This window comes from Pelecanus crispus, chromosome 2, assembly GCF_030463565.1.
Source record: "Pelecanus crispus isolate bPelCri1 chromosome 2, bPelCri1.pri, whole genome shotgun sequence".
NCBI lineage: Eukaryota > Metazoa > Chordata > Aves > Pelecaniformes > Pelecanidae > Pelecanus > Pelecanus crispus.
The window spans coordinates 92,401,198-92,428,490 of record NC_134644.1 but is presented as its reverse complement, the minus strand read 5'-3'; the positions used below and the strand labels follow the sequence as shown (position 1 = coordinate 92,428,490).

The following is a 27,293-nucleotide window of genomic DNA, read 5'->3' as shown; positions in this document are numbered from 1 at the left end:
TATTTCCAAGCTAGCTTCAGTGTAAAGGTCACATACAATCTTCTAGTGATCCCCTTAAGAGATTTAAATTGTATTTAAAAAAATTTTACGTAGCTCCAAAGTGCAGTTTAATTAATTTACCAGGCCCTCAGAACTTACCAGTTTAGACAGGTTCATGTCTCTCAGCACACGCATGACAATAGTAGATTCAGTATCTGTGGGATTTGCTCTTTTTGCTGCTCCTAATGTACGTAGCACTGACAATATATTCCGCAAGCCAAAATCATAATGCACCTAGAAGATATGAAAAGTTTGGGAAAACTTTCTCCAAGTTAACAGGTATGAAAAAATTCTTATTTTTATCATTTAAGATATGGATATGTATAAGAAGTGGTACATGTGGCACAAAAGCTTCCTAACATCCAACAGCTAGTCTTTGGCTGCATGACTATGGGCAACTTCATTCCCCACCTCTGCTACCATCTACTAAACTGTAAGGTGTGACAGAAAAGAGAAATGTAATCACAAGTCTTTGAACCAAGATAAGATTCCCAAGGACTATTAAGAAATAAACTAGCAGTATTATTTCGAATTCTCTGTGGACCTTGGAAACTGACTTTATTTGAGAAACTTCTAAACAAGCACAGGCAGCACAAACCAAATGCCTCTCAATCCACTCTATAAGACCAACTAATTATAAGTCCTGTATTTGCTTTAATCATCACCATTCATTAAAGTTAAATCTTAATAATAAGCAGTGTTCTGAATGACAGTCCCATTCTTGGACAGATAAATTGTAGCAGAGTTAATCCTCCAGGACAGCAGAGGGTTGCACTACTAAACTGCAAGCGTCATTTAGCTTACTTAGTGAACATGAACTTTTCCATTTTCTTCACGTAGATACTAATAACTTCTGACATCATATATAGTTTTTCCCTAAGATAATTTTTCCTTATATGAAAATAATCACCTGCTTTGACAGTTGTTCTTCACACAGCTTGTACAGTGTAAAGAATTTCCTTGCCAATACAACATTAGCAATGAAACCGCAACTAGCCAATTTGACACGAATTATGATTTGACGATCAGGAACCATCATAGCCACCGAACGGAAGTTGATCTTCAAGTTTTCAGGAAGTTCCTGCCGTCCAGCATATCCTGGATTCTGGAGAGAAGAATAGGTTTTGAAGTTGACTGCACCTTGCACAAACAGAAGAATCAAAGGAACATGTAGTCTGGTTAGACAAAAATAGCTTTTTGGCTTTAAATAACATGTAAAAATGAATTGCCGTGCAGATTTACCACCATATTTTCACAGCATTTTAGGCTCTCTTACATCCACGAGGTATGAAAAATATTTCACCTCAACACTTCAAATCTGTATTTGTCTTACAGGTCCTCTTTTTACCTGTTACTTCTACCTATATCTCTATGGCCATTTTTCTGTACTTGTAGCAAAAAGCATACTTTGGGAACCAGAATGTAGCATGCAGAAGTAATCTGACATTGAGATAACAACTTACATTTACAGTGCTGGCTGCATTTGTTAATTGTATGTGCTTGATGTCATTGAAACAAGACCCTGTAAACTGTCTTTGTAGTAATGCTCAATGTTCTCAAACTGTCAGTGAGGTCTAAGAGCTGAGTGACATAAGAGTTAGCAAGTACATTTAACATACCAGGCTAGAAGCAATTATTGTACAATCATCAGTGGCATATTAGAAATCTACTGAATACCTACCATAGTAAGAAAGATGCCAAATTCTGGGTTCATTTCCACATTATCTCCATCAGTAAAAATAAAGCTTTTTTTACGTTCCTTCTTACATGTCAACACAATTGCAATTTGCTGTGCAGCTACTGATAGTACTGGTAAATCAATACGATTGAATTCATCAAAGCAACCCCAGGAGCCAGACTGAGCAAGACCTTCAAAGAGAAAAGCAACTAAGCATCTGACTATTATGTTGTTAACCCTTTTTTGGTGTAATTCACAAGCCAAAAATCAGGTTAATCTACCTCAGGGAAAAAAAAGAACTTTGAGATTTGAAGAACAAATACTGAAATCAGAATCCAACATATTCCAGCAATAAATTTCACAGCTTTTTGGTTTTGGACTGGCAGTGTCTTTTAAGTGTCTTTATGTATCTTTTCAGAAACTGTCTTATGCTTTCAGATATTTCTATTTCTTGGAGACAGTGTTGCACATTCATAACAAGATATTAATTACTTGCATTTATTAAAAGGTTGAAGACCACCTGCTGATTATGTGTTGATCTTGCTTTATAAAGATGTTCTCTTAGTATTTGTAACTTTTACATAGTCCATAGAATCATAAAATCACAGAATATCCTGAGCTGTAAAGGACCATGAGGATGATCAAGTCCAACTCCTGACTCCACACAGGGCTACCTAAAAGTTAAATCATATATCTAAGTGTTGTCCAAACACTACTTGAACACAGACAGGCTTGGGGTCCTGACTACTTCCTTGTGGAGCTTGTTCCAGTGCTCGAACATGCTCTCAGTGAAGAACATTTTCCTGATATCCAATCTGAACTTCACCTGACGCAGCTTTAAGCCATTCCCCCATGTCCTATCACCAGACATCAGAGAGATCAGCACCTCCCTCTCTGCTCCCCATCATGAGAAAGTTGTAGACAGCAATGAGGCAACCCCTCAGTCTCCTTTTCTCTAAGCTGAACAAACCTAGTATACTCAGCCATTCCTCATAAGTCATGCCCTCTAGTTCTTTCACCATCTTTGTTGCTCTCTTTGGACACATTCTAATATTTTTATATGCTTCTTACATTGTTGATGCCCAAACTGCACACAGTGCTTGAGGTGAGGCTACTCTAATACCGAGTATAGTGGGACAATCATTTCTTTTGACCAGTTAGTTATACTGCGTTCAATGCACCCCAGGAAAGAGTTGACCCTTTTGGCAATATCTTACCTTTGGTCCACATCTTACCTTTGAAGATCCTCCCAAGTCCTCGGAAATCCATCTGGTCTGAGCAGTTGAAGACCACTACGTATTTTCCAAGGCACCGTCCCATGTCTTTGATGGTTTCAGTTTTTCCAGTTCCTGCAGGTCCCACAGGTGCTCCACCCATGTTCATGCCTAAAGCTTGAGCCAAAGTGATGTAACATCTAAAAGGCGACAGGCTATCATCATTTAATGGGCTGCAGCGCACAGTTTTCTATATAACGCCAGATGAACCTACTCAAGTGTGTTACATGAGGAAGGTCTGATTTAAGGAGACAAGGAAACTGCTGAAATGACATCCCTCTAATTACAATTTAAATTAGTAAGAAGCAAAACCCTTCACTCTGCCTCTGATACAGGTAATATTAAGGTTCGTCTCCTCATACATGAAGTGGAAGAACAGATAATCCTCAATAATCAACAACCTGAAAGATCACAAGAAGGGAGGAAAACAGATACAGAGATGCTACCTAATCTAGTTTGGTTAGCTTAGTTCCTGAATTACTTTAACTGAAGTAGTTCTGAACTACATTATACTGTGGAGTACAATAATGAAAGACAGCTAACCTTTCCTTTTTCATCCACCTTTAAAATTTGATCATTTAGTGCATCCCATTTTCATAAATGAAACTTCTACGCATAATGCAGTAAAACATCAGCTAACAATTATATCTAAAGCGAAGCTCTAGAATTTGCTAGATGGAATAGTTAAAAACCCCAAACCCCACACCCAATGTCCTTATTTTGCCAATGACAGCTTATAAAGCATTCTTTGTATTATTCCAGTTAGGTAGGTAGACCTCTCTTAATAGGACTGCAACTCTTTCAACATCCTTCTAGATCAAAGATCTCCAGTCTATTGCAGCTGAATAAAATTGTTTTTTCTGTCTATTCTTCCTTAGCTGTTTTCATTAGCTTGCCTGTAAACACTTATTTTTGTCCTGTATCTCTCTATTCATATTGTATCTGTTGGATGTACCCGATCCTCAGGTATACTAGCCTCACATACATGAGAACCAGAGTCCCATACATCATATATGCAGGAATCACGCAAGTATGTGGCAGAAAATAAGCTGGAAGTTATTCATATGGTAAGGCACAGAAACAAAAATATTCATGTATTCCATGTAAAATTATTGACTTTGACAAGACTGTGAAGGATGAACTCTGCAGAGATCTATTTTGCATCCAATAGGAATGACTAAATTGCTCTTGTAAAAAGCTAGGTTTGGTGTCAAAGAATAAAGGAATAAAAATCAGTCTTTTTCACCTGTCTGTAAGAGGCGTTATGACAAGCCTGTCAGTACAGCCCAAGAATTCATTCTGGTATGTGAAACCCACATCAGTGATCTTAATCATCATTTTATCAGAGTCTTCATTAAAATAAAATCTACACTGTTTCAGCCACTCGAAGTCTGTAGGGCTCTTGATATGCATGCAACACTAAGAAAAGAGGGAAAAAAAGGCTGTAGTATTCATGGTTAACATCTATTTTTGCATTTATATTATCTTATCTAAGTAATGAAAAGGCAGCACTGCAATCACAATGAAAGGCATAAAGAACAGCTAGTAACACAAGAATAGTGGAGACCCTCTCTTGATTTTTACCACAAAAATTGCTAATGCATTATTGCTGTCCCTGAAACCCATACTAAGGCAAAGGAACTTCAGGCTTTAGACGAGTGTGTCAAAACCCTAAATACAAATCAACAGTCCATAAGCCTCAAACACAAGTCACTAAGTTCAGTTAACATCAAAACTGCCATTTCTTTTACTCATCTCTACCATTTTATTTTTACATATGATTAGGAAGCACATAATGTGATCCTGTATTTTAAAAAAAGTCATGAGAATTGTATGAAACCACATGGAAATTGGAAAAAAGGTATTTCAAGACAGTGTCATGGTGCAGATATTAGTTAAGAAATTCAACAGAGCTAGGAGTAATTCAAAGTTGACCAACTGAATATGAAATCAAGACTAAAAAAGATGCCCTGCAGGTTGTATCTAAAAATTATACTTTACATAAGATGATTATAACTAGAAACAACTGGTTCTGCAATGAAAAGATAGGTGCCTGCCTATCAGCAATGGGTTAAAACTCAGTAATTCTTTTCTCGGACATCTTAATTTCAGAGTCAGGTCCAGAGCTTCCTACAGGTAAAAGGGTTTGCTAGCTTTTAAGTTTGATTGTTTAAGCAGTAAATGCTTTCATTTTCCTAATTTTAGTATCCTGTGGCAGCATGAGAAAGTGTGAAGTGAATAAATAAATCCCCAAGTAATAATTAGATATGCTACTGAAACTAGAACAGAGGGGATAGCAGCTTCAACCAACTTTACATTTTTTCCTGTACTATAACTCTACATGCATTCTATTTACTCATCAAGACTCACAATGTAGTCCAGACAAAGGACAATTACTTGCAATACAATGTGAGGAAGAAGTCCCTAACTGATCATGCAACAGAGGCATCTAACTTAGGTGGGCCAATACAAAGCTTTATAAAATTCTGCTATTGCTTGTGGAAAAAAAAAATCACTGAAATAAAGGGAAACTAAGACATAGATTGAAGCAACATCAGGTCACATATAATACTCCAGGTCACATAATCATTACAGTCCTGAAAATAAATGTTTAGCTTAAGAAGCAGGAGTTCATAGGTGTAGTCCTTTCACATTGTTTTACGTGGAAACCACCTCATAACTCATTATAAATTTTTCATTGCTTACCAGATCATCAAAAATGTCCCTCTGATGCACATGGATAGTGATTAATGTCTCGTATTTAACTCGCTCGACTGGGCTAAGGTCTTTTGTTGTCATATCTATCAGCATGTTTAGAAGATCCAGGAAAAACTGGTTCGTCTTTCGCATAATTTTTTTATCATACCTGGCATTAGTCAAAGCTTCTTCTGAGTCTCTTGTCCAAATCATTTGGATCCCCAACAACCCAACCTTAGGAAATATAAAAGTATATGCTTCATAATCTTTTCTCTTTCACCCAAAATGTACATTCACAGACACAGATAAACTGAAGAAATGTTCTGCCGCTATTTGTATAAAATTATTTTTTCATGCATCCATATACAGGTCATTCAACCCATGTATTTGTTTTATGTCTCCCAACTGCATTCATAAATACATGGTTAAGTCCACATTTCAGTCTTGTAGACACTGCCTAGAGTGCACTGCTGATACAACTGTTCAATATAATTTACAGCATATATATAAATACTATATATAATTAATATACTTTATATATATAATTAATAAATAATCAGTGAATAATTAATGCTTCAATTTAAAATCTTTTTTTCAATAATTCACAAACTCTTTATCCCCTCTCCAACAATATTCCTGATCACAAGCGAAGGAAATTTCACTAAGACAATAATTTTCCCTCAGCACTACCCCCAGCTCCAAATCTTTAGCAATATATAATGTTTTCCTGAATATATAAACAAACATACAATTTTACTACTTTTCCTTCAGTAGTCAAGTATTAAGCTTGTAAAGAAATAGCGTTAACTCCACTGAACTGATATATTGCATTCAGCATTATTTTTGAACAAGAGCTTCAGGGTAAGTTTTCTTCTTTTGTCTTCAGATATGTAAAGTGCAACTTAAGAGACTGAGGTGATTAAGATAAATTTAAATACCAGTTTCACATTTATAACACTGGCTGCAATTTTGATTGCAAAGACAAGGGAAAAAAATCAATGTGTTACATATCTGTGAACAATTCTTTGTTGATTTAACAATGATATTACCTGGGCTGGGTAAGTAGAAAGAAATTCAGTCAGCTGGAAACTAGTTTCCTGGATGTGCGCAGCTGCCTGGCGAATAACATGATGCAGTGAGAGCTGGGATTCCTTCAACAGAGAATTGAGCCAAACTTCCACGTTACCTTCAGCCATTACGGGCCTAGTTAGCTCTATAGTCTCACCCTCTCGTGAACTAATCGACAATATATGATCATATATCTAATAAAAGCAAAGCAAGAATATTTTGTGATTTATAGATTTATTGTTATCTTTACCATAACTGTCTGATTTTCATGCCATCACTCCATTAAACTTATTTAGGCAACTAATAAATTATACCAATCTGTTAAATGAAATATAAAAACAATTAAATCATTACTTTTGGTGTGCAGAAAGGCTTTAAACAAAACACTGTCATCTGAACAAGGAGACAAACCCCAATACATTGGCAATTCCTGAATTTCACTTAAGTTTCAATGACAGCATCCACTTTCTAGTCACACTAAAGGAAACCTTCCCCCATTACTGGCGGGTTAATATCCTAACAAAATTTACAGCCTTAAAATCAAAAATAATGGAGACACAGAAGTTAAGGAACATGGTCAATCAAAGGAATTTCAAATGCATGGGGAGGTAGTGAATTTCTAAGAAAATGTATACATACACAGGAAAAAAAAAATTGTTGCTACCTGTTCTTGTAAAGGGTGTAAGAAAATTGTTCTTCCAACAGTATATTAAGGATAACTCAGAGAGAGACTAGATACACTTCTTCTTACAATCAAAAAATTAATGAAAAAGTACAAATACAGGTAATCTAAAGATACAAATATGCTCATAAAGAATCAGAAGCTTATCTGAGAGGGTGCTAGCCTACATTAAGCTACAAAAGACAGTTCAGTACCTGAGTGTTCTTTTCTGAAACCTAAGCACTAGTGCAAATTTTTGTTTCTTTTGCTATTCTATATAGAGTTTTCTTATTAAGTAAATGAGGATATGATACTAAATCTTAAATGAAGAAAGCCTACACAGCATCAAATAATTGATGAGCTTGGTGAAACAATTGAATGTCCTATGTACCCAGGTAGCTTTCTTCTTCAACAAGTATCGCACGTTGTTAATTTGAAAGAATGTAACATTGAGGTGTGTGCAATACATACCCTTTCATGGAACCTGACAGTTTTAATGTTGTCAAAGACATTCAGCAGATGTGCCTGTATATTGTGAGAGTCTGATGCCTGGCCAAGAATTTCTAAGAGAGCAGGATCTGACACAAAGAAGAATCGTGGAAATAGGAGGCGCTTTTTCTCCAGGTACCTGCATTTTAAAAAAAATTGTTGGGGCGGGGCAGTAGATGGTAAGTGAATTAGGTTAATTTATACATCCTTTCCTCTTTAAAGGTGGCATTTCTCACAATGTATCATTGCAATTTTTAGGAGTGGCAGTGATAACAATTTTTATCCATCATACCTTCATGTTAAGCACCTGCTTTAAGGCTACTCTTTTAGCATCAGAAATCATTTCATGGAAAGCTTTTATTATTTGCTATAATGTAAGCACAGTAAAAAGAAAAAAACTAAACCAAAATAAAATGTTTTTACATTAAGTCTGTTCCTTCCTATTTAGGTGTCTCATGCTGAATTTATCCCAGATTCGTGAAGGGTCTGAATAGGACATACAGATCTAGACTGCCTTCTAGATTGAAACTAAGCTGAAACAAGCTTTGGTTTCAACAGAGACAGGCAGTGAGCGACAGCTTAGTCACAAATCAAATATTTATCAGTGAGTCGCTAGCAATTTCTCTGGAGGTGCTGTATCATCCTGATAACTTGTTTGCTCAGTTCAACTGAATTCAGAGTAGAATATGATCTTTGCAAAGTCCATGGGATGGTACTCAAGCAATTGCTCTTTCCCTAGTTATACAATTCACAACCATCCACCCAAGACTGTGGTCTTGTAGTAACCTTACCCTGTGAGTGATTTCTGACAGATTTCAAGCTGTTCTAGTAAATGTGGTAGTAACTGTCCCATGATTTCATCTCCAATGCAGCACTGAACAACATTAGGTGTTTCATGAGCTCGGGTCATGATCCTCACCCAGGATTTATCAATGATAGAGAAACGCTTTGCTTCCTGTTGAAACATGACAATGGAAGTGGAAGGGAAGAGATGGAGGAAGGAAGAGAGAAGAGGGAAAAGGCAGTTGCTTGCAGAATTGGCGCCCAAGTAATCTCACCACTAATTTTCTCACTAGTAATCCTGTGTCCAACTTTTAAAGGTTTTTCACCTTCAAAAAAAATCAAGTCTTTCTGCTTACACAATACAGCTTATTTTATACTTGACTGTCAAGACTGCTATCTACTTTCTCTTTCAGTCATTCTTAGAGAAAAAGAAAACTCATTATGCTTGAATTGCATGTTTCAAATTTCAAGATTTTTTTCTAAAAACTAAAGTTAATTTTTGATTTGAAAACCTATGTAGGAAAGTTTAAGATAAGGATTTCTAGCAAAACTGTAGGTACTACTAGGCTAGTCATAGGTATTACTAAGCTAGCCTAACTAGGCTAGGCTATTACTAGACACAACACTTAAACACATATTAGTTAACAATTTCACAATCTAGAAATAAAAAGATCAACTAGCTCACACAATTTTATTATTCTTTTAACATGATACTCCTGTTGGCAACTGTTTACCTAGTTTCTTAGCAAGACTAGTTTTGTTCAGTCCAAAAAAAATGTTTATGTTACTGCATCAATTACGACATCAAGTTAAGTTTTATTCTTAAAATGCAGAAAGCCAAACTGAAAAAAAGGCATGTCTGAAAACCTTTGGAAGCTGCTTTGCTATGTCACCACCAACAAAAACAGCTTCTAAATAAATCCACAAGTTCTGCACAGTCATCCAGTTCTCAATGATATCTGTTGTGTTGGAAAGATAGTGCACCCATTTCTGAATCTGTGTCTTGAAGGGTGTGTTGTATCTAAAAGAAAAAGAAGACACTTGCTTTATTTCAAGGAGGAAACAAGTCTCTTGAAAGCCAGCACAATACTCATCAGGATGAGGAATAATTTTGCTGCTTGTCAAGTTAAAGTATAAAAACCTATACTTGACTCAGCTCAGCTAGTTAGCAGCTATAAACCAAATCAGCTCCAACTTGCTCCTTTGTACACATGGTGCACAGCACAGCTCTGATCCAACAGGAACTGAATAGGAGCAAGATTTCAATTTCACTCTAAGGTAAAGAAGTTTCAAAAAGGGACTATGCAACATCTTGAAAGCTGCAAGACTCCCAGAGGTCCTTATAAACTAAACTCTTGCTTTTGAACATCTGCCTGATGATCAGGTTCTATGTTCCTTAATTTATCTGTGGGCTTTGGCATATGAAACCAGACAAACTGAGGCTCTTTTTAACTGGGATTTTCAGCACCTTTGGCATGAGGCAGTGACCTATCACAGGGGGCAGAGTAGCAGTGCCTGTAATGCCGGTAGTATGCCTGCCACAACTAGGCAGTGTTCCCCTTTACGCTCATTACTACTTCTTGCATTGATAAAGACTGTCCAGTTGATTATTCAGGAAGTCTGAACTGCATCCACAGGCTTTCAAAAGAACTTATTGGAGGGATACAGACAATAAGAACTAGCCCATGAACAGTTCAAGGACAAGCAAGCTCTTAGTTTTTATCTAGATGTTTATTTTCCTTCTCCTCTGTGAAGATAGATTAGTTCAATAAAACAAAGCCTCTTGCAGATATTTTTATCTCCTCCCTCAGCCCTCTTCCTGTTACCTGTTATTCATGAGAGAGCCAAGAATCATCAAGCTGTCCTCCATGGTAGCCATTGTTTCTGATGTGCTGTCACCTCTTAAAAGAAGTTCCCCACGGGTTTTAAAGTTTGCAAAGACAAATGTTTTGTTGTCCCATTCAGCTATCACTTGTTTTAACTTCTGCTCAATGTCTCTCTCCTTCACAGCACTTATGCAGATATCCTTTTAAATAAATAGGATGTCAAAACACGCTATGAATGGTTCAAGTCTCCAGTATACAAATCTAACTCGTATTTCCTTTAATCCCAGTAAGGCTGATGAGCAACTATTTATAAAGTGGAAAGATCTACAGACATACAAACACCATAGCTAATAATCTGTATACCACATCACAATACGGCCAGTTTTGGGGGAATCAAAGAATAATATGGTGATTACTTTTCATATCTTTAATGTTGCAAAGCAAGGCACTCTCACAAATTAACTCCTGGGCCAAGTTGCATGATTTAAAAAGAGGAGTTGACACCACAATGTATTTGTGTCGTTATTTTATACAGAAAGCTGAAGTGATAGTCCACTTCTCTGTTCCTTCTTTAGAAATATTCTGTTTTCCTTCTTACTACTGTTATTCTATACTATTCGAGCAGATTTTGTTTCATGCATCCATTTCTCTTCCTTCACAATACCTCTATTTCCTCTTTATATCTTAATAGTGGAGCTTCCATTATATTCCTCAGTTTGAACGCTTCACTTTCCACGTCAAAGTTGTGTTCAGTGAGATCCATAATCCTCTTCCAGTGCCGAGGCATCATCGCTTTACTTGACATACGCTCAAGCAATGGGCAACATTCACTGAAGTCCTCAATGATCTTCTTTAGGTCAAAAAAGGCCTGCCATTCCTTTACACCATGAGGAAGCTTACGGCATCTACGTAGAAATAATGCAAGATTTTTCAAAGTTTCAAATATTCTTTCTGTTACCTATTTAACTACAGCATATGGTTTTAACAGCAGACCACATAACTCCCAAATTCAGGTTAACTGTATTTTGAAAACTCTGTATGTGATTCTGCATGTGAGAAAATCTGTTTCCAGTCTATTTCATTGACTGATAGCTGGGCAGGCACCTACAGGCTCCCCCTAAGCAGTGTAGCTGTATAATTCTAATACACTTTATCCAAGCAATCTTCAAAAACAATGGAACTGCTTTACATCTTGATTTCATCTTCTGGTGAGGCTCAGCATACGCACTGCTCTGTGCTCTAAAAAAAAAAAACCAACCCTGTTCCTCAGACCATGCAGGTTTAATTCTTTAAATTATTTGATTCCTGGTTTGATGAAAAGTTCAGCTTCTATGCATGCAACATATCCCATTTTGTAAGAAAACTATTCAGCAATTCACTAACTTGCCTTAGACATCTAGGGTGAATTTGTCTCTCGTGAATAATAATAGTACAACAAACAAGTGAAATTTCCCTTCATGAACAAAATAATAGCAATTTTAACATATATCCAATCTCATCCAAAAAAGTTAACCAAGAAGCTCTCTAAGGAAAAATAATCTTCAACATTTAGAGTCTAAACTGGCTCCTTTATTTTATGAAGTTGGTAATGGATGTATTTTTCAATTAAAATTCACATTTTTCATGTTTCAATGACCAAATACATGCTCAGATATGATTATTGGTGCTAACCAATTATAATCATATTTAAGAAGTAACAAAAGTATTTTAGGCATTTTTACCACAGCAGCAGTTTCTCACCTGTTCTGAAACTCCAGAAGTTCACTGTTAATTTTTCCAGTGTCTAATTCTGACCAGAGAATATCATAGTAGCCACTGACTGTGTCAATAACATTGTTATATAGAATATAGAGTTTCTGTAACAGATTCAGTTGTTTCTTTATTTCAAGCAGCTGAGGATACCGAGTAACAGGCAAACCAAAAAGATCTTCCCCACTAGTATAAGTAATATATTTCTGAAAGAGATTATCAAATCGATTCTAAGAAAGAAAAAGAAAAATATTAAATTAAATTAAATAACTAAACATTCAAGATCTGGTATTATGCTTAGAGCTGCGTTACTGATTAAAAACTAGTAAATACTAGAAAGAAATACAGGAGATACTAAAAACTTACACTGTCAACAGTTTTGTCAACAACTTTCATGAGAAAAGTAACTTATAGTTAGCTAGGGGCACATCTTTAGAAGTTGACAGGGAGGGCATTTACTCCATGTGGCACAGTGATAGAACAATAAATGCTAAGCTTGCACTTGAAAGAGGTGTAGCATGACATGCAAAGTAAAGAAAGGTGGATGCAGCAAATTCTACCTCTCCAAGTATACTGTGCAATTATTTTACTGAAGGATTGAAGTAAGAATTACTACTGTTCAAGCAGCAAAGAAAAACACAATTTGTCAATTACAATATAACTGAGGGAACATAACAGGAAGCCAAATGAATAGCACTATGGGAAAAGGAAAACCATTAGAAGTCATCATTACAGGAATAGAAATTAATCATGGTACAAAGAAACATTTCAACAGGAAAAACAGGCAGTTTAAATGGAAACCTTTAATACTATTTAAAAAAAAAAGGGGGGGGGGGGCAGAGAGGGGAAGAAGATTGGGCAGAATTGTATTTGTGAGAAGACACAATGAACACAAGAACAGCCTATAGCCAAACACACTAAACTTGAGAGTAGGCTCTCATCAGGATACTTGAATCTAGTAATTATTGCTCATTATCTATGCAGCCTTTCTCTTAGCTCCTAAAAAATACAATTTTAACCAGCATTCCTTGCAAATGCATAGAAAAAATACCAACTTAGCTTTCATTATGTTAAAACAGACTTTGCCCAACCAGCAACCCTATGTATCAATGAAAATCAGTTCAACTACTCTGATTCATTCTCAGAGCCTTCAGGTGTTAGTTTACTTACAATAAGTATTAAGCAATGTCTTCGAGTTAACAGTACCTGAAACATAGTAAGCCTGTCACTGGCTTCCTGAGGCTCTAAACCAATGACCATTGGCCCATTCTAAAAAAAAAAAAAAAGTTGTTAATTTGGAGGGTGAAAATAGCCACAACTGATTTCTAATCAGCGTTTTCTAAATGCTAAACTCAAACATTTTTGCAGCTGCAGGATTCCATCCCTACATCAGATAAAAACTGAACCAAGAGATCACACAGTTACCTAGTAGAACAAGCACCTTACTCTTATTTAATTAAAAAAAAAAAAAACCCCAAAGAAGGCAATTAATTGTCTTTTTAATAAAGAAGTTTCCATAATAGTGTAAAAGCTAGGCAATGCTAGCTCCTTTTTCAAGTAAAAATCAGCAATACTTAGATGATACAAGACTGGTTCAGCTTGACTCTTTTATATTCTACTGAGAAAGAATATAAGAGCTTAAGTCATTTGTACTTATATCCAACATCAGAAAACACTTCTTACATTCTAACATAATTTCTCATGTATCCCAGTCCACATTTGCTCATGCTAACTTGCTGTTTATCATAAATCCTACATGTCTCATCTCTTCAGCTTTAAGAGCTGATTACCAGCATTACATACTTTAGTCACATACAAAAAATAACCAAAGCCTGCCCTGCACTGAAACTCAAATATCACATTAACAAGAATAAACGTATTCTTCAGACAGTAGAGGCACATCCCATTAATTAGTCAACTCCACAATCTTTCCATGCTCCCACTGCTCCTTAAAAACTCCTCTAACAGAATACACCACAAACACTTGCCTGATCATAATCTGAATAGAACTGTGCACAGTCTTCAGTAAAAGTCTTCACAGCACTAATAAGCTCGCCTCTGAAGTTTGGCTGCAAAGAAATGAGCTCATTCTGCACTTCATTTGCACGGACTAGCAGTTTTTCCCAAGCGTAGTGCAAAGTGTCCACCTTCTCTGTCTCTTCCTTGGCCACAAGTAGATCATATTTGTTTAACATAGCATAGGATTCCTGTCAGAAGGTTGGATCAAGATACACAAAATGGTAACTGAAGTTAATCTTACACATATATGTATGCTAACATTTTAAATTTTTAAGAACAGAGAATGATTTGTTAGAAAAAGAAAATCTGTTCTTTTTGCATAGCCATTATCAAACTGGCAAACCAATACCAAACTGGAAGAAACATCAAAATGAAAACTAGCTAGTTCTCCTTAACGCCTTCCCTTTCACATAGCATTCTGCTTTCCAATAGATTATTTGCCCTAGTGCAATCTGCCTCTCTAAAAAACTGTTTCCAGTTAAAGTGCTCCTTAAGTTCTACTTCAAGTACTCTGACAATATTTTTCTGATCCACATCTTCAGTTATCTACTATGACCCAAGCTGAATATTACGGGAGGTGAGCCATGAGAAAACATCTAAACAGAGGTCTTCACATAAGCAAAGCAAACAAACTTCTATTCCATAAAGATCCTTAAGCCCTAGTTCATGTTTTCAACAAAAAAGAATTAGGAAACAACATCAAAAGATACCACAACTAATATGTTGCAACTATTTCAAATGTTATAACTATTCATCATTCAGAATGAGGAATCAACTTAAAAAAAAAAATCTACTTAATGGTCCTTTGTTTTCTTAGAACATTGATCGCCACTTATATCGTCAACGCATAAACACTCCACATACTGAAACACTTAGTCAAGTTTCACAAAAACACAATTGAAATTCACTTACTGTAAATTAGCACAGGGTAGCAATGAATCTTGTGGCATAACAGTTTCATCTGAAAATTTCTGTATAAAGTGGAATTATTTCCATTTACCTTTCCACTTTGATCATATTGCAAAAATGGAAACATAACTATCTGTCTGCCACCCCACTATGTGGAAAGTACGTCAACCTCCGTTTCAAAAATCTGAAGCATGACTCCTTGTGCCTAGGGACTTGAGGCTCCTGCTTGCAGAGTTGGAAGCTTAGGAATCCTCGGCTACCACAGCTTTTGCCTTGGGTCCACATTAAATGGCAAACCACAACAGGTCTTAGCAGGAACTTCCAAAATGTCATCTCCTACAAGATCCCATTATCTATGACAATTTCACAGAAGGTTCCAGCTGCAGACATGCTTTGCTTTTCACCATAAACTACTTGTCCTGTTTTTGCTCCTTCACACAACTAGGGAGATCCTTATGGCTTCTAAGGCTGAGAGATATATTCCTTCTTAGCTGTATTCTGCAAAATATGGAAGGGCTCTGCACTCATTTCCATTGTTTGCACATTTGAGTACATACTGCATTCCATAATTTACCTCAGCTCAGAGAAAACAGAATCAGAAAACACAGGTACGAGACATTTGCCTGACAGCAAACACAGGTTTTGCATCTCCAGAACAGAATACTATATTTGTCAATACTTGGTGGATAAGAATTCTGGTTTAAGTTACTTTAATTTAAAATAATAAGGACACAACCCTAACAATAAAATTATGGGCAATCAGGAATCAGGAACATGTCTTACGAAAAAAAAAAATTCTACCAAACGTCTCGTCAATGGTGCATTTTGCCAAACTGTAGTATTCTTAAACCCATACTCTGGTCAGGAATGCAGAGAAACAGTTACTATTTGTTTCTAATTCTGCATTTGACCAGAAGACCCTACATTGTCAGATGTTCAATAAATGTATCCTAGTAAGTGAACTTCTTTAAGGAAGTCAATTGTTATGTTTATTTCAATCCATGATATAGTTGATAAAGCAATCACTCTCACACATTCTCATATAATCTGGCTAACATTAGCCTTCTCCTCTGCTGCAGGCTAAGCTAAAAACAAACAAAAAAAAAAATAGGAAAACCAATGCTTTTCATACACAGACTTCTTCCACAAAGCACCAAAAGCTTTCTTGCATTAAATACCTGTATTGTCATCTTCCTCTTACTTAAATCACTCAATTTCTGCACTATTCTCTAAACCACCTCTCTCCTCAACAAGTTTACGTTTGTCCAAATCAGAGTTCCACACAAAAAAGGTTTACAGGAACACAACAGGTCTGCCACCAAACATTTAACACGTATTAAATCATACCTTTTCAAAGTGCACTGTTAAGCTTTAACCCAGAAAATAATTGCTTTGTTGCAATTGTACCCATACATGCAACATTCCTGTTAACTACCTCAATGGGCCCAACTTGAGAGTCTATGGAGATCTGCAGTTCTCTGATCTCTTTTAAAGCTGACATGGCTGTTCTTATATCATCTAGATCCTTGATGCGGCGATTTAACTTCTTGCCAGTTTCCTCTATAAAAGTGAAAATTGCTTCCATCTCTGTTCGGTATTTCTTATTACAATGACACCCCAGCAAAGTCATCCAGGCTTTGGTTTCTGCTCTCAGTGCTATCTTCAGATCAGCTAAAAACATTGAATAATGAATAGATATTTAGATATTGTACACATTTTTTAAGATGTACCTTTAATCTTTTTTCAATATATGTTCTCTTCACTCCCAGTTGTGTTTTTTCAGTCCAACCATCCACGTACAGAGAAGATGAAATCACACAGACACCTTTGAGTGGTTTATAGGACTGCTTTCCTCCTAATCTTCTCAAAATGTATCATCCTTCCTACTGGAAAAATGACACTGGACTCCACACTTCTCATCTTGTTCGTATATCACACACATTTCTGTCCTACACTTCACTAACAAATTGGTTAATATTTTCCTCCAAATCTAAAATCTTTTCAAAAATTAATGTTTAAAAAAAAAACAATCTTGGGGGGAAAAGTAAGAGTCTGACTATGGAAGCTGAAGAAACAGAAAGTTTGATCTGTCATTTAATGAAACCAAATGGCCCATCAACCAAAAAATTTTTATAAGTTTTATCTGGAGCGTCAGTGGAACCAAATGACAAACATTTAGAGAGAAAATTGAAGTCTTGCTGAGTTCCTGCCTAATTTTGCAACAATCCAGTCCATTTCTGTAAAGTTCTGCCATTAAATTCAAATTTCTTCCTCACAGTTCTCAACAGAAGAGTCAAAAATCAATACCAACACAAGTATTACATAAAATTTTAGCTGGATATAATTTCAACCCTGTTACCTATTCATTCCCTGTGCAGATTTCACTTGTGTGTCTTCCTATTTACACAGTGCCTCTTCCCATGCTTAGCTCTCACACCTGATGGTCTTTTTTATTTATTAAATATCAGAACTACCTCACCTCCATTGAGTTTCAACAGCCAGCTTGGTTCTCTAGTTCTTTGCCTTATGATATAATCAAAGACATTTGGTTGACACTCTTTCCTAATGAAGAAAACGTTCTGCTTCCTCAGATTTGACATTCCCTGCAAAATCCGCTGCATACATTTCTTACACTCCATCATAGTTCCCAGCTGTCCTTTCTGTTATACTGGTGTAAAATGCTTATGCAAAATTTAGTTAGGTGATGTGGAACCTGAGCTACAAAAAGGTAAAGACTTGAGGCCTGGCTTTCATGACAAAAAGGAATCAGCAACAATGCATGCTTCACTTAACTAACTGTATTAAACACAAGGCTTTTCAGCTGTCTCATTACATGCAGCCAGGCAAGGAGAAATACAACATAAACATACCATCTTACTCCCATAAAACATGCACCTAAGGGGGTCAGAAGGATAGGCAAACATCTACCATCCACCCTGTAAGTGAGCAGAAGTATCCAGGTGGGGGAAGAAACTCCAGCTGAGCCTCACAGATACCCTTGCGCTGGTGTTTTGTTTGCATGCATTTACAGCCAAACCAGCAAACAGCCATTCTCTCTCTTTTGCCTTTCCATCTTTAACCTAGTTCACCCATGCAAAACTAAGCACCATCTCTCCATCCTACAGGAGTCAGAAAGTATATGTCTCTAGAGAGAAGTGTAAAGCTGAACTCTACCAGTGTACAGTGCAATAGCTCCCACGCAGATGTATTCAGGCTCAGAATTGATTTTCAGCTCCAAGTCTTGGAAATGCAGAATTTCAGATTCAAATTCAGAGAGTAATGGGTTTCCCATCATTAATTTATCAATGTTTTCTTCCTTGTCCCTCTGCCATATATGGTGGTAACAACTAAAACTCTCCAAAGCTGTAAGAACTTCCTGAAACACATTAGAAGTTCAAAGAAAGATTCTCAGCGTTGTATGTATAGCATACATATAATTTCTTAGCACCTACTAGTTAGAATACATAAAGAACTCCATAGTGGAGCAGGTTGCATCACCTCACTAAACAGAAGGCTGCTGGTAAATTTATGCTAAAGCAATCACAAGCCTTGCCAGGAACTGTATGCTAATGACATTCAATCTGTCAAATCAGTTACAGTATTTTCCAATGAAGTGATTCTTCAGTCAATAGAATCCTAGGAATCAGTGGGAAATAAAATACTCCTTTAAGACTAGGATACAGTACACTTGTCCTTTCCTACCACTAGCAACTGAAACCTGAGCTCCAGGGCCCAACATAACAAGAACACCAGTAACTCAATTCATTCTCGAATAATGAAGTTATGAGACAGATTTTTTTATATGTATGACATTGGTGATGTTAACATTAAATTCTACACTCAATTCAGGTATCTTTGATTTTAATATCATTTAAGGAGTGTGCCACCAAGTTCTTGTTCTGGTTCTCAGGAGTTCGGGAGAATGTCAAAGTTAAATCATCATCACTTCAGCTAATTAAGCAAGTAAATGAGTGGTGACTGCTACAAGAGATAATCCACATCATGACTTATGATAAACATAATGCTTGCAGGCATTTAAACCTGCCTAAATGGTAAAAGTTTCCAATTACAAAATATTGAGTCTCAAAATACCAAGATAACTATCCATCATTATCAACTGCACCTTAGTCTTCAGCACAAGCCTGTATGTCATTGTACTAGTTATGCTTTAGCACCACTGAAGTTACAAGGCTTTGAGTCAAAAATTTCCACCCAGCAAGGCTCCATTGTAAGGCTGGACTGGTCCCAGGAGGAACTGATTCAGAGTTCCCCAAAGAAATATCAGTTCAATATCTACAGTTTACTAGAGAGTGTATAGAATAAGAAAAGGGCACAGAAATTACTATTATCCCTTAAAGCTACCTCCTAACATCCAGTAGCAAATCCTATGCAGCACTTTACAAATGCCAAGCTGACAGCCAGTTTTCTTCCAAAAACCTTCATGAACTGTTCATAATGGGTCCAAAGTCATGCTGGCTTCATTAGAATTTCTATCTAAATGCACCTGTATTTAATACACTTGTACAATTACTACCAGTTCTATATTACACACAACTCAACTACACCTAGAGTTTCTTATGATGTTTTACCAACTGGAGATACGTTCTTAATCAGACCTAAGTTTTACTTTATGTAATACTCAAAACCTCATAAATTTTTTGAACACAGTACACTTAACCCATGTTACACTTTCAAAGCATATTTGCAAATTTGCAGCCACATGTTTTCCACCCACCATCCTAAACTTTTTCATTCATATGTTTAACCACTGCTTTAAATGCCTACCCTTATTGCCCAAGGATATTAAAAGTAATATCTTAATATCCCTTGGATAGTGATATTAAATTAACATCTCAATTGTCTTACTTACCCTTTTTGTGGAATTAATAGCAGTGCTGAGTAAAGATACTAATTTAATAATTTCTTTGTTCTCTGAAACACTCTTGAAGTAGTTCTGGCTTTGCACCGGATCAGACAAACTAAGTGACGCTGCATCTGACACACTATCTATAAAGACAGATCCAAATACAAAAGCAGTTTTAGGACAGAGATATTCTTTAGGCCAAGCAAATTCCTATAAACAAAAACTAATGACCTATTTTTCAATAGGCATGCATTCTAACGTTAAGTGTTCTTATTAATCAAAAAGGCAACTAGAAGTCTAGGAGGCCAGTGTAATTGCCACAAATTCATAAACCTCTTCACTTTAGGAAACATGCTTCATCTAGGTACTCTGTCAAATTTGGAACTAGTTCCACTTCAATCTTTCAAATATAATCTTTCCTCTTCTCTCACCCCTCCCCAAGGTTTATCTTGTACACTTCACCTAAGTGATTTACTGATATGTCAGCATTGAGCAAATCCATAAATATTTTTATTTTCTGAAATAATGTGGGGTAGGCCACAACTGACAATTTGAAATACAAATTAATATTAAATCCGAGAAGATGATCATAGCCAGTCCTCAAAAGGAAAGATAAAAGAAAGGTCCATTAGTTAGCAAATACCCACAAGACTGAACTTACCATCATTTCTTATTTCATCTTGGACAAGAGAAACTCTTAGTTTTGAAAGAACCCAGTTTAAGTATTACTTTCCTAATTTTTAAGTGTATAAGAGGGAGCTAACCTAAAAAGACTCAATATATTTTTGAAGTACCTGAAGTACAAAGTAGAACAATTAATTTGGCTTGATTCTAAACCATTTCAGACAAGAAAAACCCAGCAATCAAAGATACCATCTTAAATTTCCTTGAATAAACGCCTTCAATAATTTAATTCCATGTCTGATTACAAAACAGATTAAGTTAAAATCCTTTTAGAAATGTTAGTCTACTCAACCCTCTAAATAATCCTCCCTCCACCAATACTGCAATTTCTATACACATTTCTATTCAATACCAGGTTTTGTCTAAGTTCAGCTTACCCTTCCTAAAGGAATTTCAGCACAAGTTTTAAGACGCCATTTGAACATGCCAAGTTACAAACCGCACTAGCAAATCATGAAAGATCTTTTGCATAGTGATAGCGACTACAATTGTTTTCAAAACTCATTCACAATTTCCACTATGCTGCCCAAACTGACACCTAACAGCTTTTCACATGCTGCATGTAGAACCCAAAGCCGCACACCACTCTGAGAAGCACAAAAAAATCCCCTTACTCAAATCCAGACAAAGACAAGTATCTTCAGGCAAGCCTCTCTTCTAACCACAAAAAGAAGCTCTGGCATTGTTGTTATATTTCTTTTCTGAGGTAGTTTAAAATCTATGAAGACTTCATTCTACTGCTTTCAATGTATTTTGTATTTAATATCCTTTAGCACATACAGTATAAATCACATTTACCTAATATTCTGTCCTGGTTCCAGCGGCAATAGAGTTAATTTTCTTCCTAGTAGTTGGCATAGTGCTGTGTTTTAGATTTAGGATGAGAATAATGCTGATAACACACTGATGTTTTAGTTGTTGCTAAGTACTGCTTATGCTAGTCAAGGACTTTTCAGCTTCCCATGCTCTGCCAGGTGCACAAGAAACTGGGGGCAGCAGGGGGAGGGAGGAGGACAGCCAGAATAGTTGATGCAAACTGACCAAAGGGCTATTCCACATCATATGATGTCATGCTCAGTATATTAACTGGCGGGAGCTGGCCAGGGGGCAGTGATCGCTGCTCGGGAACTGTCTGGGTATCGGTCGCAGGTGGTGAGCAATTGCATTGTGCATCACTTGCTTTGTATATTATTATTATCATCATCATCATTATTGTATTGTTATTATTATCATTACTACTTTACTTTATTTCAATTATTAAACTGTTCTTATCTCAGCCCAGGAGTTTTTCTCACACTTACTCCTCCGATTCTCTCCCCCATCCCATCGGGGTAGGGGGAGTGAGCAAGCAGCTGCGTGGTGCTGAGTTGCTGGCTGGGGCTAAACCATGACACATTCAAATTGAGTGATGTCAGAGTTTATCATTACCATGGATGTTTTTCTTTCCAATCTCTTTCATTCCATCATCAGAATCGCTGTCTCTGCTCTCACACCGCAACACAGCCACTTTTCTCTCTAACATGTTCTTCTGGGGAAGAAATAAAATTTCATTTTCTATTTACAGTAGTTTTCAAACATAAGCTGTAAGCAAGGCCATTAAAGACACAAACCTTGGATATTCTCTCCTCACTCCACTGCCCAACTCCTTTCATTACTTTCACAATACTATCTACAGCTTTATTAAGCGTCTGCTGTACCTCATCCAAAGAGGGTGTCATGATGATATTAGGGATAGATAGGTTAATATTAGTTCTAATTATAGGATGAGCACTTTTTTTCTGCTTAGAAGCATTGTGATTTTCTAAATGAAAGACAAAAAAAAAGAAAGTTGTTCACATTTTTTTCAAGATGTCAAACTAGGTATTGTAATGATATAAACCAATATATACATCCTAGTATTGAGTGTAATTTCTTAAGGAAAAAAAAAAAAAAAGATTCCCAAGTAAGTTACAAGACATATTGGTAAAGTCTATAGCAGCACAAGCGAAGACTAAGTGCCACGCTTTTTCTCTCCATGAAGCTCCCCTTCAACTTGTTCTGCACAGCTAAACTGTTTAGCAGAAAATTTTGTTATCTGGCTTGTAGTCCCAGTCAGCATACTAAATTGGGCCCAAAACCTCCTTAGAATCTCATAATATTGTATGCCTTATATGCTATAGAGACCAAATACAAATGCCTTTATTTTTGTTTCTTAAAACAAAACAAGAAACAAGTAACAAGAAAACACTTCAGCAGAGTGTTCCATTATAATGTATAGAAAGATCTGAAGGCAATTAGTAAGAGAAAGAGAACACACCTCTTTCTCTATTGTTTTTTCATACAGTTTTATGTAAAAGCTAAGGTCAAACAGGTAACCATTTATCAAGTCCAGCTCCAAATATAATATCCAGCTTCAGAACAGTACAGTCAGTCCTAAGAGAAACAGCATTACAATGATACCTTCCTACTCTCACAGGAAAAAAAATTCCTTTAGAAATATACCATGTTATCAATTGTGATTTAACAAGACAGCCCATTCAAACTCCGTTTTCCTCTCTTTTACATATGTGGCTCTTTTTTATACAGTTCTGGGATATTACATTTACATATTTATTTTTATAGGCTAAGAAAGCAAAGTACTGCAATATGGCCACCTAAGAAGTTGATCATGGAAGATGCATGGATGCGCTTGCGTATGGTCTCCAGAGTGTTTCGAGTGACTTTCAAAAGGGCATCAATATTACACTGATTGAAGTAGGAAAGCAGTTCATTGGCTTCTTCCTCTAACTTTTCTAAATCTGTTCTCTTCCTCTTTGCTGGAGGAGACAGTCCAGCCTGTATTTCACTGGAATTGTGGGAGGAAGTCAAGCTTTTTGATCTTCTTTCCTCTTCTGTTGCTAAAACATCATAAATCTAGTTAGTTAAATTGACTTAAGGGACTTGAAAACACAATAAAGCAACACCTCCACACGTGTCTGAAATACCGCTAAATTTTACAAAAGTGCAAATTATACTCATTTGTAATCCGTACCTCACTGTAACAGTCCTTTTACTCCTACCCACCTTCCCTACTCAGTACAAACTGGCATGATTATCAATAAAATTTAGATATTATTTATTATACTCTTTCTCTAGGAAGTCCAGAAATTAACCAAGGCCTGTAAGCAGCTGCTCCTATGGCATTAACATTTCAACATGCAAGTTAGACTGATAATATTGACCTATTTTGCAGATGATAGATGATTGTTAGAATCCAGACAAATTAAAACAAAGGTCCTTAGACATTAGATACTGATTGATACTTCAGTCAGCCAAGCTACAATATTGCCCAATACATACTATCAGCATGCAAAAGAAACACAAACACAGAGCTGCAATACAATCTTCTTACCTGTATTTTTTCCCCTTATTTCACCAGTGGGTACAATTGACTTTTTATCTTCTTTTCTGACCTGTATCTCAGTGTCAAGTAACATGTTAATCAGCTCATTAGCAGCGTCTTCCACCAGTGAGCTTTTTAAATGTAAAGTCCGAGAACCTTTTATACAGAGCTCCTGTTATCAAACCAAAACAAACATATGTTCTTATCTTCCTGGGTCTCATGTCTATTTCACGGTCATAGCAGCCTTTATTAACACAAATGTCAAGGCCTCGGATTTGTGAAAAACAAGATCAATACACAACATTATTTTCAAATTGGTTTGTTCCAAGGTACTTAGTGTTGGATTCTTTTTCTGCCAAACAAGACATCATGAATGTCTTTCAAAATTGGCGTAGCTTGTTTCCTAAATCATATGACTTATCCATAGTTGACACCATGAATCAACATTTATAAAGTCTAGTTCCATTAAAGGGCTCCCAAAAGTAAGTGCTTCTTAATTTTCTTAACTTTCCAATGTAGACATGGAAGATTTAACCTTTCTTTTAATCATTGCCATTTTACATTACTTGGCTGTGCCATAAGGAGTTTTAGCCAATCATAGTTCCCTTTTATAGCCAGACAGGAGATAAAAGCTATCAAAAGCTGTATTTATGGTTAGAATAAACAAGAAAATTATTAAGGGGGGGGAGAAGAGATCAAAGAATGAGGTTTAATAAAGTTCAGAAATATATTAAAATATTGTGCAGTTTTTTCTTTAATACTTATGATAAAATTGATCAAGTATGCTTTAGCCAGTTATAATTTTTATCTATAATTGCCTTTTAATTTTTTTCTTCTTTGTTATCTCCTATTCATTTAAGCTTAATCAAACCTGGCTACCTCTGTTTAATTAAAAATCAATAATTGGAAACATTCAGCCATTAGCAAGATTCAACCATTTCCAAATTTTAAGACACAATCTTTGATCTTCCTAATGACTTAGTCTAGTTGAGAGAGAAGCCAGATGTGATTTGCAATATCACAGCAACTACTAAACAAAGTACTTTGGGGGTTTTTCCATGGTATGACTATTTTTGTTGTAGCAATTGCTTTAGAAACTTAAAAGACGCCTGTTACGTGCTAGAATTTATTTCTAGTCCCTTCTAATTAAAAACTACAATAAGCTTACAAACACTGTTACTATTTTCATTGCACCCATAACTGGGTTTAGTATACCACTTGCTCTGCTAACTCAAATTGACTGGCTGTTGTGGTGTTGCAATTGCTATGTAGCAGTTCAAGTTTTCTTGCAGAAGATCAACGTTAAGCAATATTAATTAGCACACGGTGCTGAGAAGTTTTTTGTGCTCACTCTCACATATTTTTAACTTCAGTGAATATATGTTTTAGTACTAGCCCTGTCAGGAAGGTAGCAGCAGGATCAACAACAAAAAAACCTATGGATTGTGAGGCTTACAAAATACGACTCATTCCATAAAATGTTATTTTAAGTTTTACTTTGTATTTAACAATAAGATGAGCTGTTACAAGGGACAAAAGAGGAAAGGCCAAAAAGTTACGTACAAGAGAAACAAAACTTTCATTTGTAGTATTTATTAATACAAGAGGCCAGGGATAGGGATTATCTACATGATCTTCCACAACCTTTTCCAAAGCAAAGTTTATTTCAGGAGAAAACACAAGTCAGACATTATATCCTAAAATGCCAGAATATCTCACTATTGCCTCATAAAAATAATTCTGTCATTCAGTTTTATTACTAGCTTAACCAGCTTTCTAACTGACTAACAACTTATGCTTACAGTTAATCCTCTTCAACATAGAAGTATCTTGATAGGGTGAAGGAAGGGGCTCTTCCCAGAATACCTTCAGCCAAGTACTTCTGAGGATATTTTGCACAGCCCATTGCCGTCTCAGGAGAGCTTAACAAAGATATTCAGTACACAATAATTTCTATAGTATTTACTCTCCCAGGAAACCAACTGCACTTGTTATGGAGCTATTCACAGGCATCAGATGGGCAATTCCCTCATTTAAAGGTACTAACAAGCAACAATGACAAAAAAGATACTATCACAGAGGAAAAACATTTAAGTTGAGTGATATCAAAGCATAAAAGAAATATCATACAGTAGCTGGTTTGACATTAATAAGCTCAGAAAACAACATCTCAGCTCAGACCTCTTTGCATTTGATATTTTTGTTCCTTTTTAAGGTTCCAGCCAAGCAAGTGGGGGTTTCCTTACTTCAGTTTCCCACACATGCTTCATTAATTCTGCACTGTTTTTATCTCATAAAAAAGGGGAAAATATCTTAATTCAAAGTCATTGAACTCTTCTTTTGAAAATTTTATCTAATAACCTTAGTGTTTTGGAGAAATTCCTCACAGCTCAGCGGTTCATCTTCAGGCAACTTACAGAGTGGCACTCTATGCATTTCTTGAAGGACAGCATCAATACGAAATTGAACCAAGTCATTCACTCGATCAAGCAGTAACTCCAGCCCAGCTTTTGAAGCAAACAGAAGATTCAAGACAAGCTTAAAAGTTTGAAGCAATAGTCTTTGCAGAGTCCTGCTTAAATTTTTTACTTCAACAAACTATCATTTTCAATTTTATATGAATTCTAAACCTTAACCACCTAAACTTTTATGGCAAGGTTCACCACTGCAATCACAATTAATTTTTTGCATAACATATGCCCATCTTGCATATAGTATCTGTATCCTTAAAGATAATAAGCAAAATATTATAAATGTATGTAAGATGAGCTTAAAGTATATGCATTTCAAACACAAAGACATTAAAATTCAACTGATGTCCAGGAATACTTCTCCTTCTCCTATAGCCTGAATTAGTTACCACCTGGAGAACCTACTAGCAACAGAAACTTTTGACAAATAAAATGTCTATCCTTCAAAAAGATGTTAGAAGCCAAATAATAGTTAACAGGAAACAATCACTAGAATTTTCACAGTTTAATAGCAATTTGCTTTCAATGCTGAAATTGAAATAGCAGCAAGATGCCTGTCCCAGACTCAAACTACTTGTATTATTCAAAATTAAATTGAGCGTAATGTCAGGTTAGCATCCAAATTGCATTTCAATTTGCCATTTCAACTAAAGAAAATTCCCACTATAACAACTTGTATAATTTCAAAAACCAAAATCTATATTTGATGTAGTAATTAAGC

General features: G+C 36.1%; 1 protein-coding gene across 1 annotated transcript in view; it reads right to left on the bottom strand.

The window, feature by feature from the left end:
• The window catches only part of DNAH5 (dynein axonemal heavy chain 5), a 136,608-nt gene that overhangs the window by 72,913 nt on the left and 36,402 nt on the right, over window positions 1–27,293 (bottom strand). The window contains 23 exon segments of the mRNA XM_075705164.1: window positions 139–273; window positions 950–1,144; window positions 1,721–1,908; window positions 2,953–3,131; window positions 4,238–4,410; window positions 5,698–5,922; window positions 6,738–6,950; window positions 7,889–8,045; window positions 8,698–8,861; window positions 9,557–9,710; window positions 10,516–10,715; window positions 11,180–11,420; window positions 12,256–12,494; window positions 13,471–13,533; window positions 14,253–14,471; window positions 16,628–16,863; window positions 18,367–18,568; window positions 20,063–20,199; window positions 22,169–22,268; window positions 22,351–22,541; window positions 23,374–23,649; window positions 24,111–24,273; window positions 26,463–26,608. Coding sequence (XP_075561279.1) covers window positions 139–273; window positions 950–1,144; window positions 1,721–1,908; window positions 2,953–3,131; window positions 4,238–4,410; window positions 5,698–5,922; window positions 6,738–6,950; window positions 7,889–8,045; window positions 8,698–8,861; window positions 9,557–9,710; window positions 10,516–10,715; window positions 11,180–11,420; window positions 12,256–12,494; window positions 13,471–13,533; window positions 14,253–14,471; window positions 16,628–16,863; window positions 18,367–18,568; window positions 20,063–20,199; window positions 22,169–22,268; window positions 22,351–22,541; window positions 23,374–23,649; window positions 24,111–24,273; window positions 26,463–26,608 — 4,196 coding nt within the window.